The 24,203-nt window shown below is 32.9% G+C and overlaps 3 protein-coding genes across 4 annotated transcripts; all 3 read right to left on the bottom strand.

Annotated features, from left to right (window-relative positions):
- Positions 1-310: 310 nt before the first annotated feature.
- LOC105133640 (uncharacterized) lies at positions 311-2,112 on the bottom strand. The gene is made up of 2 exons (XM_011037724.1): positions 1,549-2,112; positions 311-796 (listed from the first exon to the last, which is right to left on the bottom strand). The coding sequence occupies exons 1-2, from the start codon at positions 2,110-2,112 to the stop codon at positions 311-313; spliced, it is 1,050 nt and encodes a 349-aa protein (XP_011036026.1).
- A 2,014-nt stretch (positions 2,113-4,126) lies between these two features.
- On the bottom strand, positions 4,127-8,786 carry LOC105133632 (putative ripening-related protein 1). Its single transcript, XM_011037711.1, has 2 exons — positions 8,211-8,786; positions 4,127-4,755 (listed from the first exon to the last, which is right to left on the bottom strand). The coding sequence occupies exons 1-2, from the start codon at positions 8,769-8,771 to the stop codon at positions 4,270-4,272; spliced, it is 1,047 nt and encodes a 348-aa protein (XP_011036013.1). The 5' UTR covers positions 8,772-8,786; the 3' UTR covers positions 4,127-4,269.
- Positions 8,787-12,330: 3,544 nt separating this feature from the next.
- Positions 12,331-17,368, bottom strand: LOC105133616 (multiple C2 and transmembrane domain-containing protein 1-like). Of its 2 annotated transcripts, XM_011037691.1 has the most exons (3): positions 17,093-17,368; positions 17,033-17,041; positions 12,331-15,592 (listed from the first exon to the last, which is right to left on the bottom strand). In XM_011037691.1, the coding sequence occupies exon 3, from the start codon at positions 15,505-15,507 to the stop codon at positions 12,493-12,495; it is 3,015 nt and encodes a 1,004-aa protein (XP_011035993.1). In that variant the 5' UTR covers positions 15,508-15,592; positions 17,033-17,041; positions 17,093-17,368; the 3' UTR covers positions 12,331-12,492. The 2 variants fall into 2 exon arrangements, with proteins under 2 accessions (XP_011035993.1, XP_011036001.1); XM_011037699.1 differs by lacking the exons at positions 17,033-17,041; positions 17,093-17,368 and adding an exon at positions 16,588-16,751.
- Positions 17,369-24,203: the final 6,835 nt, after the last annotated feature.

Below are 24,203 nucleotides of genomic sequence, written 5' to 3'. Positions count from 1 at the left end.
TCCTTTTTCTTCGTCGACAAGGACGAGAGCAAGAGCAGAAAAAAACAAGCGCTTACAAGCAATCAACGTGCAAGTAGACACAAAACAAACAACGATAAAGAAATTGAAGTAGAAAATGTTGGCGATTCTTAAGCTTCTCCTAGTTTCCATGCAAATGTCTCTTCTTATTCATAGAATTTCAATCAACTACCGTTGAACGCATTATTTGTTACCTTGAAAATTTCCTGTTAATTGACCCCAAGAAAAACAATCGTGCATGATTTTGTAAAACCAAAAGACATTGTTAAAAAACTAAAACCTGCGGCGTGAATCAAGCATCAGACCAGGTAATATCTAAATCACCCCAGTCATCACTAGGCACACCCAAGGCTACCCAGACGGCCTTTGAAGCATCAACAATGTTGTTATCACACGGTGGTTGATAATCATGGGCTTCATCGCAACCTCTCATGGAGTCACACTCATCCACCACCATGGCCTTCACTTTGCGTCCGTTACCGCTGATGATTATGTTGTTGAAACACCTACCTTTCTTGTTAAACCAACCGGTCGAGAGTGCCACAATTGGTATGTCATCAGAATGGAATTTTTTGTCACATTCAGATGGACCTCCGCCATCTCCATTCTTCTCGAAGCTGTTGAGAGTGAGATGTGCCTTGGTATGATGAGTGACTGGTGGTGAACAATTGAAGGTTGTGTAAAGCTCGCCTTCAGCGCAGCAAACAGAGTCGTTCTCTTTGTTGCATTTTTTTGGAGGTGGTTTTTTGCCTCTGATTTTGCCACTAGGCTTGCAAGCCTTGGCTTCAATCTCCCAGAAAGAATTTGTAACAAAGAGCACGAGTAATATAATTATGTACAGTGCCAAGCTGAAATTCTTCATCTTGTCCTCAATCTTTGGCACTTGATGCATAAAGGGAATGATGGAGGCTATATAGAGAGATTGCCTTAAGTGATAAACAATATGCAGAAGTAATAGACTTGGACAATGAGCTTCGTAATAAACAATCCATGGCTGGCCTAATGGATTTCTCCTTTTTAAATTACTGGTGACAGTGCCGTTTTTACAAGGTGACTAAAAACAGATTGACAACATAGCAAAGGCTCGACAAGTAATGTTTGTATAACATGTACTCGAGCAGAAACAACGATGCCACCAATGTAATCTTCTTTATTAATTAATAATAGGAAAAAATTACCCAAGTGAACCTATAAGTCGTTTGATTCTTGTAATGATCGCATCACGTCAACATGTCCATGTTCTAGGTAGCTTTATCAAGTAGTTCCAATGCTGGATATTCTGGGGTTGTGTATGGACAGAGTTGTAGACATGAAATAGCAGGGTAGCATCTTGGTTTAATCACTGCTGAGAAATGCTAAACATTACTGCTAATAAGATTTACACCTTCAATATTGAAGTGAATAGATATGATATTAATTAGCATGATTCACTACAGAAAATCTGCAAGGCTACAAACTTCCATGTACTTAAACAACAATAATACTAGGGATTATAGTTTTATTCATAGGAAAATGATATGAAAACTAAGCATGATCAGTCCATGTAATTTCAAGCCAACCCCAATTATCTTCCGGCACGCCCAAAGCTTTCCACACCGCCTTTGAAGCATCAACAATGTTGTTATCACATGGCGGCTGATAATCATGGACTTCATCACATCCCATAGTGGAGTCACACTCGTCGACAACCATGGCTGCAACACTGAGTCTGTTTGCTGTTATGGTGATGTTGTTATGGCACCTACTCTTATGATTAAACCATCCAGTTGATAATGCAACAATTGGTGTATCATCAGAATGGTACTGCTTGTCACATTCTGATGGACCACCACCATCTCCACCTGCCTCGAAACTATTCAGAGTGAGGAAGGCTTTGGTCTGGCTAGTCACCTGTGGTGAACATGTATAAGTTGTGTAGTACTTGCCGTCTTTACAACAATCTGAATCATTTTCTTGGTTGCATTGGTTGGGAGGTGGCTTCCTGCCCCTAATTTGGCCACTCGGACGGCATTGCTGAGCTTCAATGTCTAAAGAGAGTGTGAAAAGGAGAACGATTACGAGAAGAACAGAATGCTTCATGCTAAAAACCTTCATTCTCCTCAACAAATTCTGCCTGGCCCCTATTAGTTGTGTTTGCTTATTGTGTTTGAGGTAGGATAGGATTTCCCCGTCAGTATTTATAACAATGACTTGATCCCATTATTGTCAGAATATTATAGAATGACCAGGCACGTCTTGCAGAATATTATAGAATGACCAGGCACGTCTGTTTTCCTTATCGTTTGAATTTTGATGGTTAAAATGGCATTGTGCTGCTTGGGTTTTCCAGCAAAATCGAAATAAAGGCATCAGAATTAAGGGCGGCGGCATACAACGTCTGCCTGACGGACCAAAAGGGGGCACCATCAGAATAACTGTCGTTTGTTTTTGTGTGGTTGTTTTATGCAGACCGTTTTAATAATCTTTTCTGATGAAATTGAAGAGTATTTTAATGTTGCAGTGACACGACTCAGGATGTATAACCAGGATTATTAACTCTATTCAATTTAATAATTTTATTATTTAAAAAAATATTTGATGATATAATAATAAAAATAGATATTTGTAAATTAGAACACCAATCAAATACTATAATTTTTGGCTGAGACTGAAATAATTTTATAGAAAGTAAATCAAAATAAGTTATGAAGACAATTAAAAATCAATTAAATATTGAATGATAAAATAAAAAAAAATTAATCAAAAAAAAATTGAAAGATAAAATTAAAAAATAAAAATAAAAAAAGGTAAACCTAGGCAATTAATCTTGAGACCTCTTGACTTAAAAAAATTAATAAAAAGAAAAAAAATTAAAAGATAAAATTAAAAAAAAAAAAGAACAAAAAAGGGTAACCTAGGCAATTAATCTTGAGACCTCTTGACTTAATTCCTTGCTCTAGGTTAAAAATTAACATTCTTGACATAATCTAATCAACTTGATTAATACAAAGATAACACGAATGATCATTAGAAAATGTAGTTTGTTTTTTTAAAAAATAAAAGTGAGATTTTTTTATAATATTAAAATAATGACATATTAGATCAACTTGAGTTTTATAATTTAACTCGTCAAACTCATAATACTAACCATACACTCCATTAAATTTAATATAATATTAAAATAATAACATATTAGATTGACTTGAGTTTTATGATTTAATGATTTAATTCGTCAAACTCATAATACCAACCATAGACTCCATTAAATTTAATTTTTTTTCTAACTATCTCTAATTTAATGAAATGATAAAAAATATATATGTTTACAAAATTAAATATTAACCAAATATAAATTTTTTTGTTTGAAAATTATAATAATATTATAAAAAAACAAAATAAATTATGAAAAATAATTTAAGATTAGTGTAATATTTAATGATAAAATTTTAATAAAAACAAACTAAAAAAATTCATTTGAGGAAAGAAAAAAAAATAAAAAGAAAAAAAAACAGCTCCTTCATTATTCATATGAACAGACTTCAGACCATTTTCAATACAGTTTGATGAGGTAATTAATCGATTTTCAAGTTCAAACCTGACATAATAGTCTCAGAAAAAAATGTCAGCATAATTACGGCGCCATACCTTTTATTCAACTTTCCATCGGTAAAATTCTGACAAATTTTGATTAAATAGACAAGAATTTCCTATCAATCTTTTCTCGATCTACATTGGATTTCGACTGAAATCTCACTGACGTAAGTGTGTACTTTGTTAGCCTAAGATAATAATGCGTGGCTTGTTACTTCAACAAAAATTCCTGTAGTTAATTGATCTGCCTGAAAGCATGATATCTTGCAAGCAAATGTGACTTCAGCATGGAAGGTTCCACGAACTTTCTCATGTCCTCCCCCTGTCTCGTGAGGGGAAGATAGCTGATCCGTTTGAGAATTCAGAGGCTGTCACTTTGGAATTATGGTCACAGTGTGGTCATTAAATGCTTGTATAATCAGTAGTCTGGTCAAGCTAACAACAGTTCTTGCTGAAGTTGTATAATCAGTAGTCTGTCAAGCTAACAGTTCTTGCTGAAAACATCATTTCTTTTATTCAAATAAAAACAGAATCACATTTTCATAATTAAGATTTTATGGATGAAGATAAACATAATATCACAACCCTTTTCTAGCTTTAACACACAGTGTACCGGTTGCATAGTATAGGGTATGCATCAACCAGATGCCACAAAAAAATGAGAAAGCCACCGGTATCGGATCAGGCATCAGACCAGTAAATATCCATTTCACCCCAGTCGCTTTCAGGAACTCCCAACGCTTTCCAAACAGCTTTCGAAGCATCCACAATGTTGTTAGGACAAGGAGGCTGATAATCATGGTCAGAATCACATCCCATTGTAGAGTCGCATTCATCAACTACCATGGCCTTAACGCTCTTTCCATTACCATGGATATTTATGTAGTTTAAGCATCTATTCCCTTTGCTGTACCATCCAGTTGAAAGCGCCACCACAGGTGTGTCATCGGAGTGGTATTGATTGTCACACTCTGATGGTGCGCCTCCATCCCCACCCTTCTGAAAGCTGTTCAGGGTAAGGGTTGCTTTTGTGCTGCTGGACACCGGCGGTGAACATTTGTAGGTTGTGTAGTACTTGCCCTTTTTGCAACAGTCCGAATCGTTCTCTTGGTTGCATTGGTCCGGAGGAGGATTCGTTCCCCTGATCCGGCCGCTTGGATGGCATTGCTGAGCTTCAATATGTAAAGTATAGGTTAAGACTAGAATAGCTAGGAGAAAAACAGAGTTTTTCATGCTAAAAGCCTTCATTCTCTCACTCTTCTGTATGTCTGTTATTGCCTTATATGAGTTTGCTGGACAGGATATCCTGGCCTGCATTTATAGCAATGACCTTATGAAACTTACCACGTTACTCTTGAAATGTTACAAAATGACCAGCTATACTGTTGTCCCTTCTGAGTTTTCGTCGAAACTTGGTTTTGTTAATAAAAACAATATAAAGGCATCAGAATTGTGGAAGCACGCAGCGTCTGCCTCAGGATACTATCAACAAGATTGTCCTTTCCTGGTATAGTGTGAACTAATATTCCACTTCCAATTATTTACTCTCTTTTATGTGTTTATTATATATGACTGCTGTCTTCAACTTTTTTGATGAACTGCTGAAAGGCATCGTATTCGATATGCAGGTAGGAACGATTCCTGCTCAGTCGCATCACAATGTCTCGTGGCAAGGAAAATCACAAATGGTCATCTTGTCACATCTGCATCATAAATCCATGATCAATACTTTGTCTGCTTGAGTAATTTTAGACCATTTCGTTTAGTGCCTCAGAGTACCGGCTTTAAAATATTTTTCTTTAAACATGGAAAGGCACTTTTTACACGAAATATATCAGCTGTGTTTACTATATGTTGGATTATCTTTATGCAATCATAAGCTGGAATAAATTTTCTGGTAGTGGCAATATACCCTGAGTTGCTACCTGAAATTTTTCAACGGCTTCTGTAATCTTTGAGCCTAATTTATGGTACTACAGAAGCTTTAAATCAATAGTCTCTCTGGTTTTCCATGTTCTTAGAATTCCCATTTTATGAAAAACATTAAAAATTATGTCATCTGATATCCAGTGGGTGCTTTTCCTGTCCATGATCCTCATTTCCAGGTGATTGAAACCAAACGCTGTCACAACCTTTTGGCTTGCTAGTTTCAATTGAAGCTTGAGTTTTTTTTAGATTCTATCTCAACTCATAGCAAAACCAATAATAAGTTTGAAGCTTATCCTGCGGTGAGTTCTTTGCTTTTTCTTAGTTGCATCATGCATGGTCTTTCTGAAAATATTGGTATTTCTGACTTGATTAAAAATAACAGCTGCGATATATGGCCACTTAATGGCAGAATCATTAGGACTAAAAAGCTTTTTCAAGAAAAGAATCTTCATATTTAATAGAGGATCATAGAGGCTGAATACAGGCCATCTAATTGGATTGAACCTGACAATTTTTTTGGAGAAGAGTTTATGTTTCCATTAAATCAAAATGTCATGGAATCACATCTTCATAATATAGAATCACAAACATAATCCTGCAACTCCTTCTAGCTCCATAATACGTTTAAACAGAGAATATAATCTAGAGTGTGCATCAAACCGATACAAGTACAACTAGACTACAGATTTGATACATCATGCATCGGACCAATGCACTTCCATTTTACCCCAATCAATTCCAAGCACTCCCATGTGGGGATGTGCAAAAAACCTGATAAATGGATTAAATCAAAAAAATTAAAAAAAAAAACAAACAAAAATAAATTGAATTAATCAATTAAAAAATCACAAAAAAAAAATTAGTTTTTAAAATTTAAAATTGATTGAACCGAACCAAATCAAACTAGTTTAATCAGGCCAGCACATAAAAAAAACAAATATAAATATGATTTTTTTTCTAACCCTAAATCTAAAGTAGCATTCCTAAACACAAAATCAGCCGCCATCCCTCTCTTTATTTTGCTCTTTGCATCTCTCCTCTTCTTTTGCTCTCTGCATTTCTCGATTCTCTCCTTCTCTGGATCTTAATCAGCAAACCCCTCACACAAGCACGTATATAAATACCTACTTGATAAACCTTGCAAACTCTTCATTGACTTTTTTTTTTTTTCATCAAACTTGAACATTCTAAATTTTAGACTCAAAGGATTATAAATATAAATTTTAATATTTTTATTTATTTAATAAAAAATAAATATAAAGTAATATAAACTTATTTTATCTTAAAAACACACCTAATAATTTAAAATGAATTTAAATTAATTATTTGACAGTTATCACGTTCTAGCGGTGAACCACCATCTCCACCTTTCTCAAAGCTGTTCAGTGTGAGGGTTGCTTTTGAGTGGCTGGACACCGGTGGCGAACACATGTAAAAAATTAATGAAAATTAAAAAATAAAAATAAAAAAAGGTAAACCTAGGCAATTAATCTTGAGACCTCTTGACTTAATTCCTTGCTCTAGGTTAAAAATTAACATTCTTGACATAATCTAATCAACTTGATTAATACAAAGATAACACGAATGATCATTAGAAAATGTAGTTTGTTTTTTTAAAAAATAAAAGTGAGATTTTTTTATAATATTAAAATAATGACATATTAGATCAACTTGAGTTTTATAATTTAACTCGTCAAACTCATAATACTAACCATACACTCCATTAAATTTAATTTTTTTCTAACTATCTCTAATTTAATGAAATGATAAAAAATATATATGTTTACAAAATTAAATATTAACCAAATATAAATTTTTTTGTTTGAAAATTATAATAATATTATAAAAAAACAAAATAAATTATGAAAAATAATTTAAGATTAGTGTAATATTTAATGATAAAATTTTAATAAAAACAAACTAAAAAAATTCATTTGAGGAAAGAAAAAAGAAAAAAAGAAAAAAAAACAGCTCCTTCATTATTCATATGAACAGACTTCAGACCATTTTCAATACAGTTTGATGAGGTAATTAATCGATTTTCAAGTTCAAACCTGACATAATAGTCTCAGAAAAAAATGTCAGCATAATTACGGCGCCATACCTTTTATTCAACTTTCCATCGGTAAAATTCTGACAAATTTTGATTAAATAGACAAGAATTTCCCATCAACCTTTTCTCGATCTACATTGGATTTCGACTGAAATCTCACTGACGTAAGTGTGTACTTTGTTAGCCTAAGATAATAATGCGTGGCTTGTTACTTCAACAAAAATTCCTGTAGTTAATTGATCTGCCTGAAAGCATGATATCTTGCAAGCAAATGTGACTTCAGCATGGAAGGTTCCACGAACTTTCTCATGTCCTCCCCCTGTCTCGTGAGGGGAAGATAGCTGATCCGTTTGAGAATTGAGAGGCTGTCACTTTGGAATTATGGTCACAGTGTGGTCATTAAATGCTTGTATAATCAGTAGTCTGGTCAAGCTAACAACAGTTCTTGCTGAAGACATCGTTTCTTTTATTCAAATAAAAACATAATCACATTTTCATAATTAAGATTTTATGGACGAAGATAAACATAATATCACAACCCTTTTCTAGCTTTAACACACAGTGTACCGGTTGCATAGTATAGGGTATGCATCAACCAGATGCCACAAAAAATGAGAAAGCCATCGGTATCGGATCAGGCATCAGACCAGTAAATATCCATTTCACCCCAGTCGCTTTCAGGAACTCCCAACGCTTTCCAAACAGCTTTCGAAGCATCCACAATGTTGTTAGGACAAGGAGGCTGATAATCATGGTCAGAATCACATCCCATTGTAGAGTCGCATTCATCAACTACCATGGCCTTAACGCTCTTTCCATTACCATGGATATTTATGTAGTTTAAGCATCTATTCCCTTTGCTGTACCATCCAGTTGAAAGCGCCACCACAGGTGTGTCATCGGAGTGGTATTGATTGTCACACTCTGATGGTGCGCCTCCATCCCCACCCTTCTGAAAGCTGTTCAGGGTAAGGGTTGCTTTTGTGCTTCTGGACACCGGCGGTGAACATTTGTAGGTTGTGTAGTACTTGCCCTTTTTGCAACAGTCCGAATCGTTCTCTTGGTTGCATTGGTCCGGAGGAGGATTCGTTCCCCTGATCCGGCCGCTTGGATGGCATTGCTGAGCTTCAATATGCAAAGTACAGGTTAAGACAAGAATAGCTAGGAGAAAAACAGAGTTTTTCATGCTAAAAGCCTTCATTCTCTCACTCTTCTGTATGTCTGTTATTGCCTTATATGAGTTTGCTGGACAGGATATCCTGGCCTGCATTTATAGCAATGACCTTATGAAACTTACCACGTTACTCTTGAAATGTTACAAAATGACCAGCTATACTGTTGTCCCTTCTGAGTTTTCGTCGAAACTTGGTTTTGTTAATAAAAACAATATAAAGGCATCAGAATTGTGGAAGCACGCAGCGTCTGCCTCAGGATACTATCAACAAGATTGTCCTTTCCTGGTATAGTGTGAACTAATATTCCACTTCCAATTATTTACTCTCTTTTATGTGTTTATTATATATGACTGCTGTCTTCAACTTTTTTGATGAACTGCTGAAAGGCATCGTATTCGATATGCAGGTAGGAACGATTCCTGCTCAGTCGCATCACAATGTCTCGTGGCAAGGAAAATCACAAATGGTCATCTTGTCACATCTGCATCATAAATCCATGATCAATACTTTGTCTGCTTGAGTAATTTTAGACCATTTCGTTTAGTGCCTCAGAGTACCGGCTTTAAAATATTTTTCTTTAAACATGGAAAGGCACTTTTTACACGAAATATATCAGCTGTGTTTACTATATGTTGGATTATTTTTATGCAATCATAAGCTGGAATAAATTTTCTGGTAGTGGCAATATACCCTGAGTTGCTACCTGAAATTTTTCAACGGCTTCTGTAATCTTTGAGCCTAATTTATGGTACTACAGAAGCTTTAAATCAATAGTCTCTCTGGTTTTCCATGTTCTTAGAATTCCCATTTTATGAAAAACATTAAAAATTATGTCATCTGATATCCAGTGGGTGCTTTTCCTGTCCATGATCCTCATTTCCAGGTGATTGAAACCAAACGCTGTCACAACCTTTTGGCTTGCTAGTTTCAATTGAAGCTTGAGTTTTTTTTAGATTCTATCTCAACTCATAGCAAAACCAATAATAAGTTTGAAGCTTATCCTGCGGTGAGTTCTTTGCTTTTTCTTAGTTGCATCATGCATGGTCTTTCTGAAAATATTGGTATTTCTGACTTGATTAAAAATAACAGCTGCGATATATGGCCACTTAATGGCAGAATCATTAGGACTAAAAAGCTTTTTCAAGAAAAGAATCTTCATATTTAATAGAGGATCATAGAGGCTGAATACAGGCCATCTAATTGGATTGAACCTGACAATTTTTTTGGAGAAGAGTTTATGTTTCCATTAAATCAAAATGTCATGGAATCACATCTTCATAATATAGAATCACAAACATAATCCTGCAACTCCTTCTAGCTCCATAATACGTTTAAACAGAGAATATAATCTAGAGTGTGCATCAAACCGATACAAGTACAACTAGACTACAGATTTGATACATCATGCATCGGACCAATGCACTTCCATTTTACCCCAATCAATTCCAAGCACTCCCATGTGGGGATGTGCAAAAAACCTGATAAATGGATTAAATCAAAAAAATTAAAAAAAAAAACAAACAAAAATAAATTGAATTAATCAATTAAAAAATCACAAAAAAAAAATTAGTTTTTAAAATTTAAAATTGATTGAACCGAACCAAATCAAACTAGTTTAATCAGGCCAGCACATAAAAAAAACAAATATAAATATGATTTTTTTTCTAACCCTAAATCTAAAGTAGCATTCCTAAACACAAAATCAGCCGCCATCCCTCTCTTTATTTTGCTCTTTGCATCTCTCCTCTTCTTTTGCTCTCTGCATTTCTCGATTCTCTCCTTCTCTGGATCTTAATCAGCAAACCCCTCACACAAGCACGTATATAAATACCTACTTGATAAACCTTGCAAACTCTTCATTGACTTTTTTTTTTTTTCATCAAACTTGAACATTCTAAATTTTAGACTCAAAGGATTATAAATATAAATTTTAATATTTTTATTTATTTAATAAAAAATAAATATAAAATAATATAAACTTATTTTATCTTAAAAACACACCTAATAATTTAAAATGAATTTAAATTAATTATTTGACAGTTATCACGTTCTAGCGGTGAACCACCATCTCCACCTTTCTCAAAGCTGTTCAGTGTGAGGGTTGCTTTTGAGTGGCTGGACACCGGTGGCGAACACATGTAAAAAATTAATGAAGATATTAATTACTTTTCCTAATTGAACTTTAGTAAATAATTAATTATTTAAATTCAATCAAAACAATTTTAATGAAAGGTATAATGGGAATATAGATGAATACAAGCCCTTTTTAATCCTCGCAAAAATTTAAACTTTTTATTCTGTTTATGTAAGATATTAGATGTCTCTGAAATCTAACAAGCCTAATCAATTGAAACTTTATAGATGAGGAAATATCTGCCGAAGTTGAGAGCATAATCGAAAAGATCAGTTGAAGCCAACGAAATTAAACGGGAGAGTTTAAAGACAGGAGGCTATTTATGTTACGGCACATTAGCCTTGTTCTTGAATTCATGGATGAGTTTCTGTCTTTGTTCTATGACAGTGACTTTGGAATTTTAGAAACTCTAGCAAACCTAAATGAAAGTGCATCTGGGCTAGATAAATCTTGTATGGGACAGAGTTTACTCATGTTAGGGCAAAGGTTGATGCAGTGGATTTCTACTTTGAGATGAATCTCAGACAGCCAAAAATAGAGTGCAACATTTGAGGGATTCCAGCTTTAAGAAAATGCTGCCTTGTCCTAAAAGAACTGGATGAGAAAGGGATCAAACTAGCCGCGTTGCATGATAATAAGAAGTTACAGAGCACAGCATTTTGGGGATTGTGATTGAGCACTTATAAATTGATTCCATCAAATGGAACTATATTAAACTAAATGGTGCTGTTGCATTGCTGAAGAGTGGAGAGATGCCTCAAAGGCAGCTTGGTAGGCCTTCGTGTTCTGAAATATTGCATCCTATCTGTAAAAAGTTCTCAAAGACTAGAAGAGTAAGGTGACTGATGGTTGCAGGCTTGCAGCAATGCAGTTTATGAGCCTTTTGTTTTCGAAGTTGTTTTAGGTCTCATCAATTTGAAAACTGACAAGCCCACGGAGCGGTGTGTTGGGTGATCAAGGATTTCAAAAGTTTCATGCGGTACATTTTTCTTATTGTAATCTAATCGCCCTTGTTTGCCATTTACTCATTGTCTATTTGTCTGAACAACTCAATCCCCATGAGCACAAATACCTCCAAGCTAGCACAGGACTTGCCGAAGGAGCTATTGGTCTCTGCCAACAAGAGCTATTTTCGTGACCAGAAATGTGATCAGACAATTTTCTGCAAGAGAAGCCATGCCCTTCACCCATTCCCAAAACAAACCCCTGTTAAACATAAACGTAGGCACCATCCTAATACATCATAATTTCCTGCAAGGATTATGCAGATTTTTTATGCATTAACATCAAGAAGTAATTCATAACACCAGTATCACTAACAATTGCACAAAATAATATCATGATTCTGCTCAGAAACCCAGAAGCAACAGTGGCACCTGATGCTGAGTCCGACAGTGGCACCTGATGCTGAGTCCGCTCCACTACATACCAAAAGCATAAATACAAGATCACTATGGTTAGCTTAATTTACTGTCATGTATAAATTTGTACCGATATCCAGGGAAACAAAACACCAAGTGAAAAACAAACATCCAGAGATTCACAAGCACTACTGAGACAATCCAGATCTGACACCCTTGCAAGGCTTTTGCCTGAACAAACCAATTACAACTTCACAACATGCTATCTGTCCTCGCCGGCAGACGACGGAAGAAATTAATTGGTGCTGATGGAGTCTTGTGACGAAACATGGGATGCCTCATAAAGTAAAACCCCCCAAGAAGAGCAAGCACCTGAAAAGGTGTTGCATACAACACTATGGCAACCACTAGACAGAAAATCAAGAAGATAGTTGTGGCGCGAGGATCCCTCCAGCTTAGTAGCGCTTGAACCCGCTCTCCTTGGGTAGCCACATCACCAACAACAGTCTGGATCCTCCCAGCCACACTCCTTAGTCGATCATACCTAAAACGAACTATATCTGGACTCTGTCTTGATGGAAATGTGTCGAATTCCTCGTCAAGCTCATCAGGATTCACTGCATCTGCATGAGAAATTCTTGTGTTCATGTGAGGAGGGTAGCGTGGTCGGAAACGATAATTCCAAACCCCTATCAGAAACATGTATAGAAACACAGTTGGCAAAATCAGTTCTGGAAAACAGATTAGCATAACAAAGAGGATTTGTACTAGAACTGTAGTGATGGGATTCTTCCACATGCAAACTTCACCGAACCATTTTCCTACAGAAAGCAATCCTGAGAAAACTGACATCAGCCTGAAGAAGTTTGCCTTGCTGCGCCTCATGCTCCAAAGATGCGAGTCTGCATCAGATATGTATTCTATGACTTCTTTCCTAAGAGGAGGTTCAGACCGACCAAGACGAGCTGCTACTAAATTGACAGCCTGATGACGTAGCATGTCCTGCTGCGTTACAGTCAATGGCCTTACATAGTGCATCTTTGGCAAAAGTGGTCGTGCATATTGAAACAGCATGTTTGTGAATGATGTGTTGGAGAATCTTATGGCTAGATGTAATTCACCCATCTTCTTGACACCAGAAGGGTGAAGGACTAGTAGCGGGTATGAATGTGTATAAACACGACCAGTTTCAAGGGTAGACAGTCGAATCCGAACCTTGCCAATTCTTGTGTCTTTATTACCATTGGAACCACCAAGCTGGTTGTTATCGAAAACCCCTACAATGAGAACTGTTGCAGGATCAAAAACCTCCCATGTGTACTGCTCGTTGTATTTTGGGCTGAGGCTGTTGATTATGGTTCGAGTCCGAACCCATTTCTGACCATACTTTGCCACACAGTATGTATCTGAGGTACCCTTCCCCTCTCTTGTTTTTGTTGGGTGGAGCCCTTCAGCATTTAAAACCCCAAGCTCCAAAACACCTATTGATGGCTTCCAAAGCTGCTTTGCTGTTGGTCGAAGATCACTGCTGTAGTGAGTTGACTCGTCAAGCACATGGTACCCTCCATCAAGCACAACTTGCAGATGGAGTCTACTAGAAAACTTATCCTTCTTCACCTGATGCTCATCCATCGCAGCTGACATAGACTTTTCAAGGCCGAACCACCGACTACGAATAATGTGATCATCAGCACGCTTCGCAATGGTGTTCAATGGTATAACAACCTTCCCTATGCTCTCATCTTTGTTAGGCCCAGTGCGTTCTTCAACCACAAGGATCAGATGATCATCAAAGGGTTCAGCAGCAACAAACATTAGCTCCTCATTCCACACTGGATTCATTGTCCGACTCTGAGCAATCTTTGTCTTCAAAACCTGGTTACCAATCTGTACCTTAACATAAGCATCTGGAAAACGATTCTTGTCAGATACCACTAGGTCTTGAGCCTCAATCACCTTAACACGGACATACCACAGTCTTGGAGAATGATATACTTTAGAGCGGATGAGTGTAGAGATGAAGGAAGAACTATCAGGAGAAATTGCATCTGAGTGCCAAGCATCAGGGAATGCCTCATCAGCTTGAGTACCATACCAGACAGCAAGCATCAGTTCCCCTTTTATTTTCTCTCCTTTCTTGTCTTCAAGCCGATACCATTCTGGAGCCAATGGACTATCAGGTGGAACCCTAGTAGGAACCTCATTCCTGTCAAACCTTACAATCCCAACAAAGTCATCCTTGACCAGGTCCTTATCCTTGACCATGACTTCCAATAAAGATGACTGCAATCTATCACCTGCGAAGGCGAACACCTCATTCCACTCAGGGTTTTTGTTCTTCTCAAAGTGTTTTGTGATTCCTTTATAATTCCCAACTTTTACTTCAACATATGGATCAAGGCTCCCAGTCACATCCATGGTAGGAAGGTCACGAGCCTTCACAACTCGCACATAAAGGTACTTCATCTGTTCAACAAGATCATAGCTGCTGGAAGGTCTATCTCCACGTATGACTCGCCCTCCAACTACTTGCCCCCCTCCAAGAAAAGGACTAGTCTCTTTGAGTGCGTAGTCGACAGGTTGTGCTGATGAGCCTGACAACATGCGAACAACTCTTGGAGCCTGAGGTTCAGATTTCATCTCATGAATCCCATAATCCATTGGTAGCTGAGTTGCTGCAGGTGGAACATGCTGCTGTTTCTGTGACTGACTAGGGTTTGGAAGGTGATGAAACGTTTGTCTTGACTCAGATTTGTTGTCAGATACAAGTTTTTGGGCCACATTTGGAATGTGTTGTTCTGAAGCTTGATGAGAGTCTGAAAACAGAGAAGATTCCATAGCAGGGAGTGGGTTTGAGGATCTTATAGAAGGACCATCCGTAACAAATACTTTCAAACCGAGCTCTCCTTTGACACGAGATAAAATGCCTTGTTTTTCAAGTGGGTAGTGCAAAACTACAGCATCCGAATAGGGTACAAAAGATGTCCCAGTGAGACGAATTTTTCCAAGGATGGATTGGGAGCCGTTCTCTCTGTTATGGTGGTAGACGATGGCCTCAAGACTGAGGTTAGAAAGTTTGTTTGGATCAGAGATGTTGAAGTAGAAGCTTTCATTCCAAACAGGACTGAGATCTTTGTCTTTAATAGCAGTACGAAATTTCTGACGGTCAAAACGAAGCTCAACAAAAGTATTGGCTGAGCCCTGCCCATCTTTGGGCATAAGGTCATGAGCGCCTACTACCTCCACTCCCAGCTTGAGATTATTCATCAGATCTCTATATCAAATTGACAAAGGACTACGTACGGGGAAACGTAATTTGCTTTTGCAGGAATTGACAGGAAACAACTGATACCTGAAATGAATGAAACATAGAATTACAGTGTAATCAGATTATAATAAAAACCGATATAAAGGTGGTCGCAACAACATTGATTTAAATGCTTAACAACCTTCGGGACCCAGAAATAAATGGAAAACAAAGTGCAGAAGACTTCAAATTCATGGTGGTGCCAAATGGTATAAATTAGAAGTGAACAATTGCAAGGGAGAACTCAGAAGTGAAAAGATTCAACAGCTGATTAACCATACGCAGCCATGTGAAAACAGAAATACAACATGTACCAAACATTTGCAAAATAGCCTAACAGACAACCAATTACCAACTTCAATCTAAACTGATGGTAGACTAATTTATAAACAAGAAGTTGTTTCATACAGGTATTTCAGCAGAGTTTTAGCCTAGATTTCCACAAAAATTTTCCTACAGATCCCTGTAAAATTACTTCAAAAACAACAACGGTTGTTAACATTTAGTTTGCAAGCTAAATGTAATAGTAAGTTCAAATCTCTGATCTTGACTGCTTAAACACCATAAATAAAAATCCTTTAATTCATATGAATGACCCTCCCTCCAAAAAATAAAATCTACACACCATAGGAAATTTGTTTCACAATTTCCTTTCCGTTAAGCGACTAATATTATCAAGAGAGCTAGAAGGAGTACCTTAATTAGCTCAACAAAAATACGTTCAGTTAAACAAGGGAGATTCTCTTGTATAAAGCTTGGAGGCTTTTCTTCTTCTTATAAGAACATACAAATCACAAAGTAAAGAAATTTAAACAAAAAAAGGGAGAAAAAGGACCTTCGGCTGACCAGATTCCATGAGTGATTTAACAAAAGAATTTTCCTTTTTTTCCCACTTGGTCTATTACCAAAAAGGTGGACCAGAATATCTGGAATCATCCCATTTTACTTTTGCAATTTTCTCAGCCACCAAGCAGAGCATAAAAGGAGACATGGCGCAGGAATTATTTTATTTTATTTTATTTTATTTATGGAGTATTTACCACTTTTCTCGAGTTAACAGAAAATCAACAAAGCTTCGCTTACTACGGCCACCTAAGCTATTACTTGCTTTCTTTTCTTTCTTTTTTTCTTTCTTTTCTTCTCGTTCCACGGAAAAAAACTCAAGCAAAACTTTTCTCGTTCTAGCCAAACAGAAACAGACAACCTGATCATTAAAAAAAAAAGGCCCAGAAAACTGCTCAAGACCAAAGTTTTTTGCTTAATCTCTCAAGACTCAAACTAACTTTGATTCCATCAACGATCAAAGAGCCACGACCCAAAAAAACAAAAGAAGATTCCACACAAACGTGAAGCAAGGACAAACACAAAACATGTCTTACTTAAAACTCATTAAACCCAGCAAAAAATACAGGTTGCTAAACTCCCCAGACAGCTCAGAAGAAAACAATAAAGACCCATTAAAACAAAAGACCAAGAGAGGCATACCTTTTTTTCCTTCAAAGCTCGAGAATTAAGTTGAAAATTTGAGGAAGTGAGGAGAAGTTCCTTCAAAGCTCGAGAATTAAGTTGAAATTTGAGGAAGTGAGGAGAAGAGAAAAGAAGAGAAGAGAAGTCAGAAAGATTGTTGATATGCTTGAGAAGTCTTTAAAAAAAAGAAGCGGGGACTTAATAGAGATGTTGCAAAGAGGATTAATAATTTCTATGATGCTTCGCAGAGAAAGACTGCAAAATAGTCGTCGAAAACGAGTTAAATGCTCGTTTTATTTCATTTCATGGACGAAAAGGATAGGAAGGGTCTCCTTTCCTTCTTGTTGAGAAAATGAAACTACTTGGTTTCTCGTGTTCGTTTTCTTGTCCCACGACAAGACAGATTGATACGAAACTAAATTACGAAGACCATAATTAGATTCTTTTTTTATTTTTGAAAAAAAAAATTGCTAATAGGACCACAATTCACGGACAAATTGTTACAAGACAAAAAATGAAATTACGAATTATCATACTCATGAAAATAAAGTTAAATAGTTTTTTAATTAATAATTTTAAATCAACAATATCAATTAAATATTATAATTTTAAAAAAAATATTTATGTTATCATTTGTAACCACGATATAAATTAAATCCATAATTAATTTATAATAATTAATTAAATTGATCAACCAATTCAATGATAATAAGTAAAATCATAAAACTATTAAAATCAAGACTTCAAGGTAATATTTTTTAAAAAATAAAGATTTGATGGTCCGTTTTGCAATTTCATAACTACTTAATAAAAAATAACTTATAAAAATTTTTATAAAAATTTAAATATAATCTAACCGTTAAATCAAAAATTATATGTTTTTTGACATTATTATAATATAGTGTAACTAAATATTCTCTTGAATTTAGACTTATTATAATGGTTTATAAATATATTTATTTAATTATTTACATAGAACATGTTGGGTATCATGACAATGATTATTTTTCAAAACTCTTTTAACTTTAAAATATATTAAAATAAAATATTATGACATCAATCTTTTCGTCGTGTCAGCTTGCATGCACCATGACTAATTCTCACAGCCCACTAAATACCTTATCAACCCAATAAATATGTAAAGCACAATGAGATAAAGATATACACATCAAAACTTAAACCCAGATACAGTGAAAAAATACAAGCCTCTTTCCATGAACAAGCCCTTAGAATGCACGTACTGTGGTCACTTAATTACTCGGGCATCTAATGGCGGACCTGAGATGTTGCTTTATTAAATTTAACTTTTATTTATCGATATATTGCTAAAAACAGTGTCGCTACCTTGCTATGCACTGTTTTAATTAACAAGTCTTGTCTTTCAAGACTTATATTTATTGATTTTTATTTTTTATTTTTTTGTTTCTGGCTGCGAGAGTACTATTACATTATCTTTATTTGAATCGATGAATTATCAAAAATCATTTCTCATCTTAAATAATTATACTCGATATGAAATTTGAAGTGTAAGATGATAGATTCTCAAATCCTTTTTTTTTCTATTTCTGGATTTGATTTTTTATTTGTAAATCAATGATGAGTTTTTTAGCTAAAAATCGAAATTTAGGAAATTGCATAAATATCCATAATTAAACCCAACATTCACTGAAATTATTTTAAATGAGCAGTATATATAAACGTAAACATATGATGCAAGCATGATAGAATATTGCACTAAACATTCTCCTTTTCTTTTTTAAAATAATAAAGCAGTTCAAATTGATTGATCATAGCTTGTTTGGTGGCATTATGATTAAATTAATTGTTTTTTTTAAAGTATGGCTGTGGTTAAATTAATTGTCTTTTTTTAGTAGGTTCTGGATCTTTTATGGTGTTTTTTATTTTAAAATAAATTAAAATAATATTTTTTATTTTTAAAATTTTACTTTTAGCATAAAAAACATTAAAGAAAAAAGTTGTACATAGTGACAAATATGAAAATGATAAATATCTTTATGTGTATATTTAAAAATATGGTTGTAATTACTTTTCAAAATAAATTTTATTTTAAAACATGTTAAAATAAATTTTTTATTTATTAAAATTTATTTTTAAAATTAATATATTAAAATAATATATAACATATAAAAAAATTGATTTTTTTTAAAACACGGTTATCACATTCAGCGTGCTGTGCACAACATTAAGGAATATGAAAAATGACTGTTTCGCCCTCGGAATTTGACTTCGCTGATAAGCATGCCTCCACCACAATGAGCGAAGTTGTCAGCTGTGAAGCTCCTATCAGCATCCAAAGGAGTCGTGACAACTGACAGAAAGTAGGGCCCACTCCACGTAGATAAATGTGGTGGCAACCAAGCTACTTTTTTACTGGGGTCTTTTTCTTTTGTTTTATTTACTGATTCTATTCTCTCATGTCAGGTTTTTATTAAATTTTATTATTTGATATTTAATTCAAAATAAATTAATTTTTATATTATTTAATAAAATTAAAAATAATAATTTAATCTAATACAGTCTATAACATGATTTATAGGATGATTAGAATTAACCAGGATTATTTTTTAATTCTTAATTTTTAATTTTTTCAATTGTTGAGTTCAATAACTATCTCAAAAAAAAATTAAATTCAGTGAATATATTATTTTTTAAACTTTCGAAATAATTTTGGTCCAGACCACGATAAGAGCGCGGAAATAGACTAGCTTTTGCTAAACCAACCAGGAGGCACAGAAGCCTTGACAAATATGTTACCACGTGCTGCAAGATTGGGCTACCACTGCTTTTTAGACACCTGGAAAGCAGAAGATATACTTTTATTAAAATTAAATTAATTGTTTTAAAAAAACTATTACTTGTAATCTAAAATATATGGATAAACATCATGCACACACAGTATTATTTATTCTCTTACATTTTATTATGGATATGCTGTTTATAATTAATTTTTTTAATTTAATTCTTAAATTTCTTTTGCTTTACTTGATTGCAAATTTTTTATTATAGATTTAAAAACAATTAAATCAAATTTATTAAAAAATAATAAAACTAAAAAACATGAGACCAGATTTGAAAAGGCTCTATAAACAAATAATAATTTCAAAGTTTACACAAAATGTTTACTTTAATACTTGAGACTTTACAACCTATATATATATATATATATGTGTGTGTGTGTGTGATCCTTTGATATTTTTTTAATTTTATTTTAATATAAAAAATATTTTTATTATTTTATAGCCTTTAGTCTAAAAACAAAAGAGAGACAAGTTGTTAAAATTCAGCAATAGCATGAAAAGATTGATGTTTTATTAATTTTAACCATCAAAATAATTAATCATTGTGTCAAAGATTTCCATTTCGAGAGAAGATCCTATTTGTGTGTTTTTTAACCCTAAAATAACCTAACAAACTAAATCTAAACTCTTGAAGATTTTTTATTTCAATTTGTTTCGGTTTGTGAAGGTAATTTACGAGGTTTATAAAAACTTATGTTTTTTTCTATATGTTTTAAATCAAAAATTGATTGATTGAAGTCATAAAAGCACATACCCTGTTTTCTTGGACACCATAATGATTCAAATTTGAGGAATCTTATATGAAAAATTGTTTGGGATATTTTTTTTCAAAAAATACCGGGGTTCATTTACCCTGGTTATATTTTTAAAAAACAGGGCTCCACATACCCTGTTTTCTTGGACACCATAATAATCCAAATTTGAGGAATTTTATATGAAAAATTGTCTGGAATATTTTTTTTAAAAAAATATCAGGGTTCATTTACCCTGGTTATATTTTAAAAAAATAGGGCTTGTGCGCCGCCTATTCTTAAATGGATTAGGTGCTGGCCTGGCCTATTTCTTTATTTTTATTTTTTGTAGTTTTTTCTTTAAAAAATCTTATTTTTTATGTGTTTTTTAATATTTTTAAAAATATATTTCAATTAATATCCCTTTTTTATGGTTTTTATTTTTTATTTTATTTTTTTAATTAGTGGTTGTTTTATTATTATTTTGCATGTACTTAATTTTTGAAAAGGTTATTCTAGTTCTTTTTTATGTTATATATAATTGATCTTCAAAAAAAGTATTTATTTTTTATACTATTTTTAATAAGTGCAACACGGTAAAATAGTTTTTATTAATTTGATTATATCCAATTAACTTTACACTTTACACGTGTTTATTTACATTATCATTTTATTAAATAAAAAAATTAATTTTAATAAGCATAATAGTTGAATATGATCGGATAGATAATTGTATTACAAATTCAAACATCTCGATTTAATTTTTCCTCACAACTTTTATAGAAATATATTTAATTATCATTATTGTTTTTTTATTTATTGACATAAATTATTATTGACTTATTAATTTGGATGCGTTCATAAGTTTTTTTTTATCTATACTTAATATTTTTTTAATGTAAAAAGACATGTTGAAAAAGATTGTATGTTTAAAATATCTATCTCCAAATAATATTTTTAATATATATAATTTTATTTTCTTACATCTCTTAATTAAAAAATAATATCAATGTTTTATTTTTTTATATTAAAAATTAACTTGAAATTTTATCATGCGCTGGGCATCCGTGTTAGTTGTTGTATATAATTTCTGATAGCTTCTCTTGTATTCTATCTCAGACCTTGCAAGAATAAAAAGGAATTTAAAACACTCTTCTCTATCCGAAAATATTAAAGGGCGGAAAGTGTTTGTCTGCCTTGGAAAGTAGATTTTAGGAAATTATTTTTATTATTTTTATGTATATGTATTATTAAAAAAATTAATTGATAAAAAATATTTTTTAATGCTTGATCTGTAGAAAATTATTATTTTTTATTTTGAGTAGAAAATATTTTTTAGAAATTATGAAAAATTTAAAAATATCATATTATTTGTTGATTATATTAAATTTGATCCTTAAATTTTTGATTGATATATATTTTGTTTGAATATTTTTTTAATTTTATCCCTTAAATTTTAATTTAATTTTTATACTAATTTCGGTCCTTATTTTTATGATTATTATTTATTTTTCTCTTATTATTTTTTAATTGAAAATTTTTTATCTATTAAATTTGATTCTTATTCTTTTAATTATTACTTATTTTATTTGAAATAATTTATAAAATTATAATTATAATTATTTTAATTTTATTATCTTTTAATATTCTTATTTATTAGGTTTGATAGCCATTATTTTAATTATTATTTATTTTATCTGAGATAATTTATAAAATTATATTTTTTTAATTTCATCCCCATTTAAATTTTTAATTTGTAAGAATTTTTTCTTATTATTTTAATAAACTTAAAAAAATAAAATATTAATAAACTATTTCTAGCTCATTTTCAATATCATAACCAAATATTGAAAAGTATTTTTCAATTTATTTTTTATAATATTATCCAACATCACAAAATAATTTATTTTTCGAGAATTTAATTTTAAAAAACCTATTTTACAAATAAAAACTATTTTCTAACAAATAAATGGATATACAAAAGATTTATTCCTCATTATTTTAATAAATTTTTAAAAAATAAAATATTAATAAACTATTTTTCAGTTTATTTTTAATATTATAACTAAATACTAAAAAGTATTTTTTAATTTATTTTTTATAATATTATTAAATATTAAAAAATATTTTTTTAGCAAATAAATGGATATAAAGAAGTTTTGCCACCTGTGCATGCTTGCTTTTATCCGTTGCAGGCGCAGCATCCTCACACTACTAGCAAGTTTTTTTCACCTTCTTTTGTAACAAATTTGTAATGATGAGAACACGTGTTTAAACTCTTCAAGGTACAGATTAATTATTTACAGCACCTATGTTAGTACCATGCCATTGATAATGATACAATTATAATATTTCTCAAAAACCACCAACTGCACGAAAAATCAGATATATTAACTGCTTCGTATGGTTTTATAAAGGGCACAGCTGTGCGGGCATTAATAAAATGGTCAAGCGAGCTGACCTCTGAATTGCTGGCCCAGAGCTGCCTCTCTTTTTTTATCGTATGGTTTTATAAAGGGCACAGCTGTGTGGGCATTAATAAAATGGCCAAGCGAGCTGACCTGAATTGCTGGCCCAGAGCTGCCTTTTTTTTTTAAAAAAATATTTTTTAAAATTAATATTTTTTAAAATTATGTTTTTATTATATCATTTATCTCTTTTATTTTTTTATTTGATTGCTCGATGAATATTTTCCATAAACCATCCCCAGAACTTGCCACTGATTCAGAACCGCTCCTGCAGGTATTTTTGGCTTCAATTTCAGGAGTTTAGCGCACTTCTTCAACAAATGAAACACACATAATCGTAGATTTTCCTGCATAAATTTGCTTCCTGCCTTTCCAAGGGCCTGTGCCTGTAATTAATTCCTGCTAATTTTCATAAATCAATAGAAATTAGAGAGTCTCGTCTGTATGTACTTTACATGAACTTGATAAGTTCGCCCTTGTCGCTGGTCCTAATGGGCCAGTAGTACTGCCTTGGCACCATGCTTCTACTGAAGAAATCGTACTTCTCGTACTTTTATCTTTTATGTTTTAAGAACTTATGTTTTGAAGTGTTTTTATATATTAAAATAATATTTTTTAATTTTTTAAAAGTTATTTTTAATATTAGAATTTTAAAATATAAAAAATATTAATTCATAGGAATAAAAATAAAAAAAAATTAAAATATTTTAAAAACAAAATTAAATCTCTACCAAAGAAATCGTAATGATCAGGTTTTATGAGCAAAGCCATCGAAGGTGGGTGGAATGGTTACTAACAAAAAAAAATTATTATAATCTTTTCTCAGAAGTTCTCGGCACAAGACAGAAATCTGTACGCTGCTATGGGATAGGATCACTTTAAGGGATAAAACCCACTCCACTATGAGTGAGAAGCTCCTACTGGAATTATTTTTTTCTAAAAAAATACTGCAAAATTAACCCTGGCATCTCAATTGTGGTCAGCAGAATTTATTTTATTTTATTCAGGCTTGATATATATATATATATATATATATATATATATATATCTGTTATCCTTGAGCTTGAGAAGATGTATAGAAAAACTATATATATTATATATTGAGACTTTATATAATCAACTGCGTTTAAATTTTGGAGTTGAAGTTATTATTTAATAATATGAAAACTCA

This window comes from Populus euphratica, unplaced genomic scaffold (assembly GCF_000495115.2).
Source record: "Populus euphratica unplaced genomic scaffold, PopEup_1.0 scaffold2.1, whole genome shotgun sequence".
NCBI classification, from domain to species: Eukaryota; Viridiplantae; Streptophyta; class Magnoliopsida; order Malpighiales; family Salicaceae; genus Populus; species Populus euphratica.
Note: the sequence above shows the minus strand (reverse complement) of the source record. Positions and strands in the feature narration are given on the sequence as shown.

Bases quoted from the DNA above. Each gene is read 5' to 3' on its own strand.
- LOC105133616 (XM_011037691.1), bottom strand. From the start codon at position 15,507: ATGAATAATCTCAAGCTGGGAGTGGAGGTAGTAGGCGCTCATGACCTT.
- LOC105133640 (XM_011037724.1), bottom strand. From the start codon at position 2,112: ATGAAGGTTTTTAGCATGAAGCATTCTGTTCTTCTCGTAATCGTTCTC. The intron at 797-1,548 runs GCTTAGTTTTCA...ATTGAAGCCAAG, and splicing joins AAATTACATGGACTGATCAT to GCTTGCAAGCCTAGTGGCAA.
- LOC105133632 (XM_011037711.1), bottom strand. From the start codon at position 8,771: ATGAAGGCTTTTAGCATGAAAAACTCTGTTTTTCTCCTAGCTATTCTT. The intron at 4,756-8,210 runs GCCTGATCCGAT...ATTGAAGCTCAG, and splicing joins TGGATATTTACTGGTCTGAT to CAATGCCATCCAAGCGGCCG.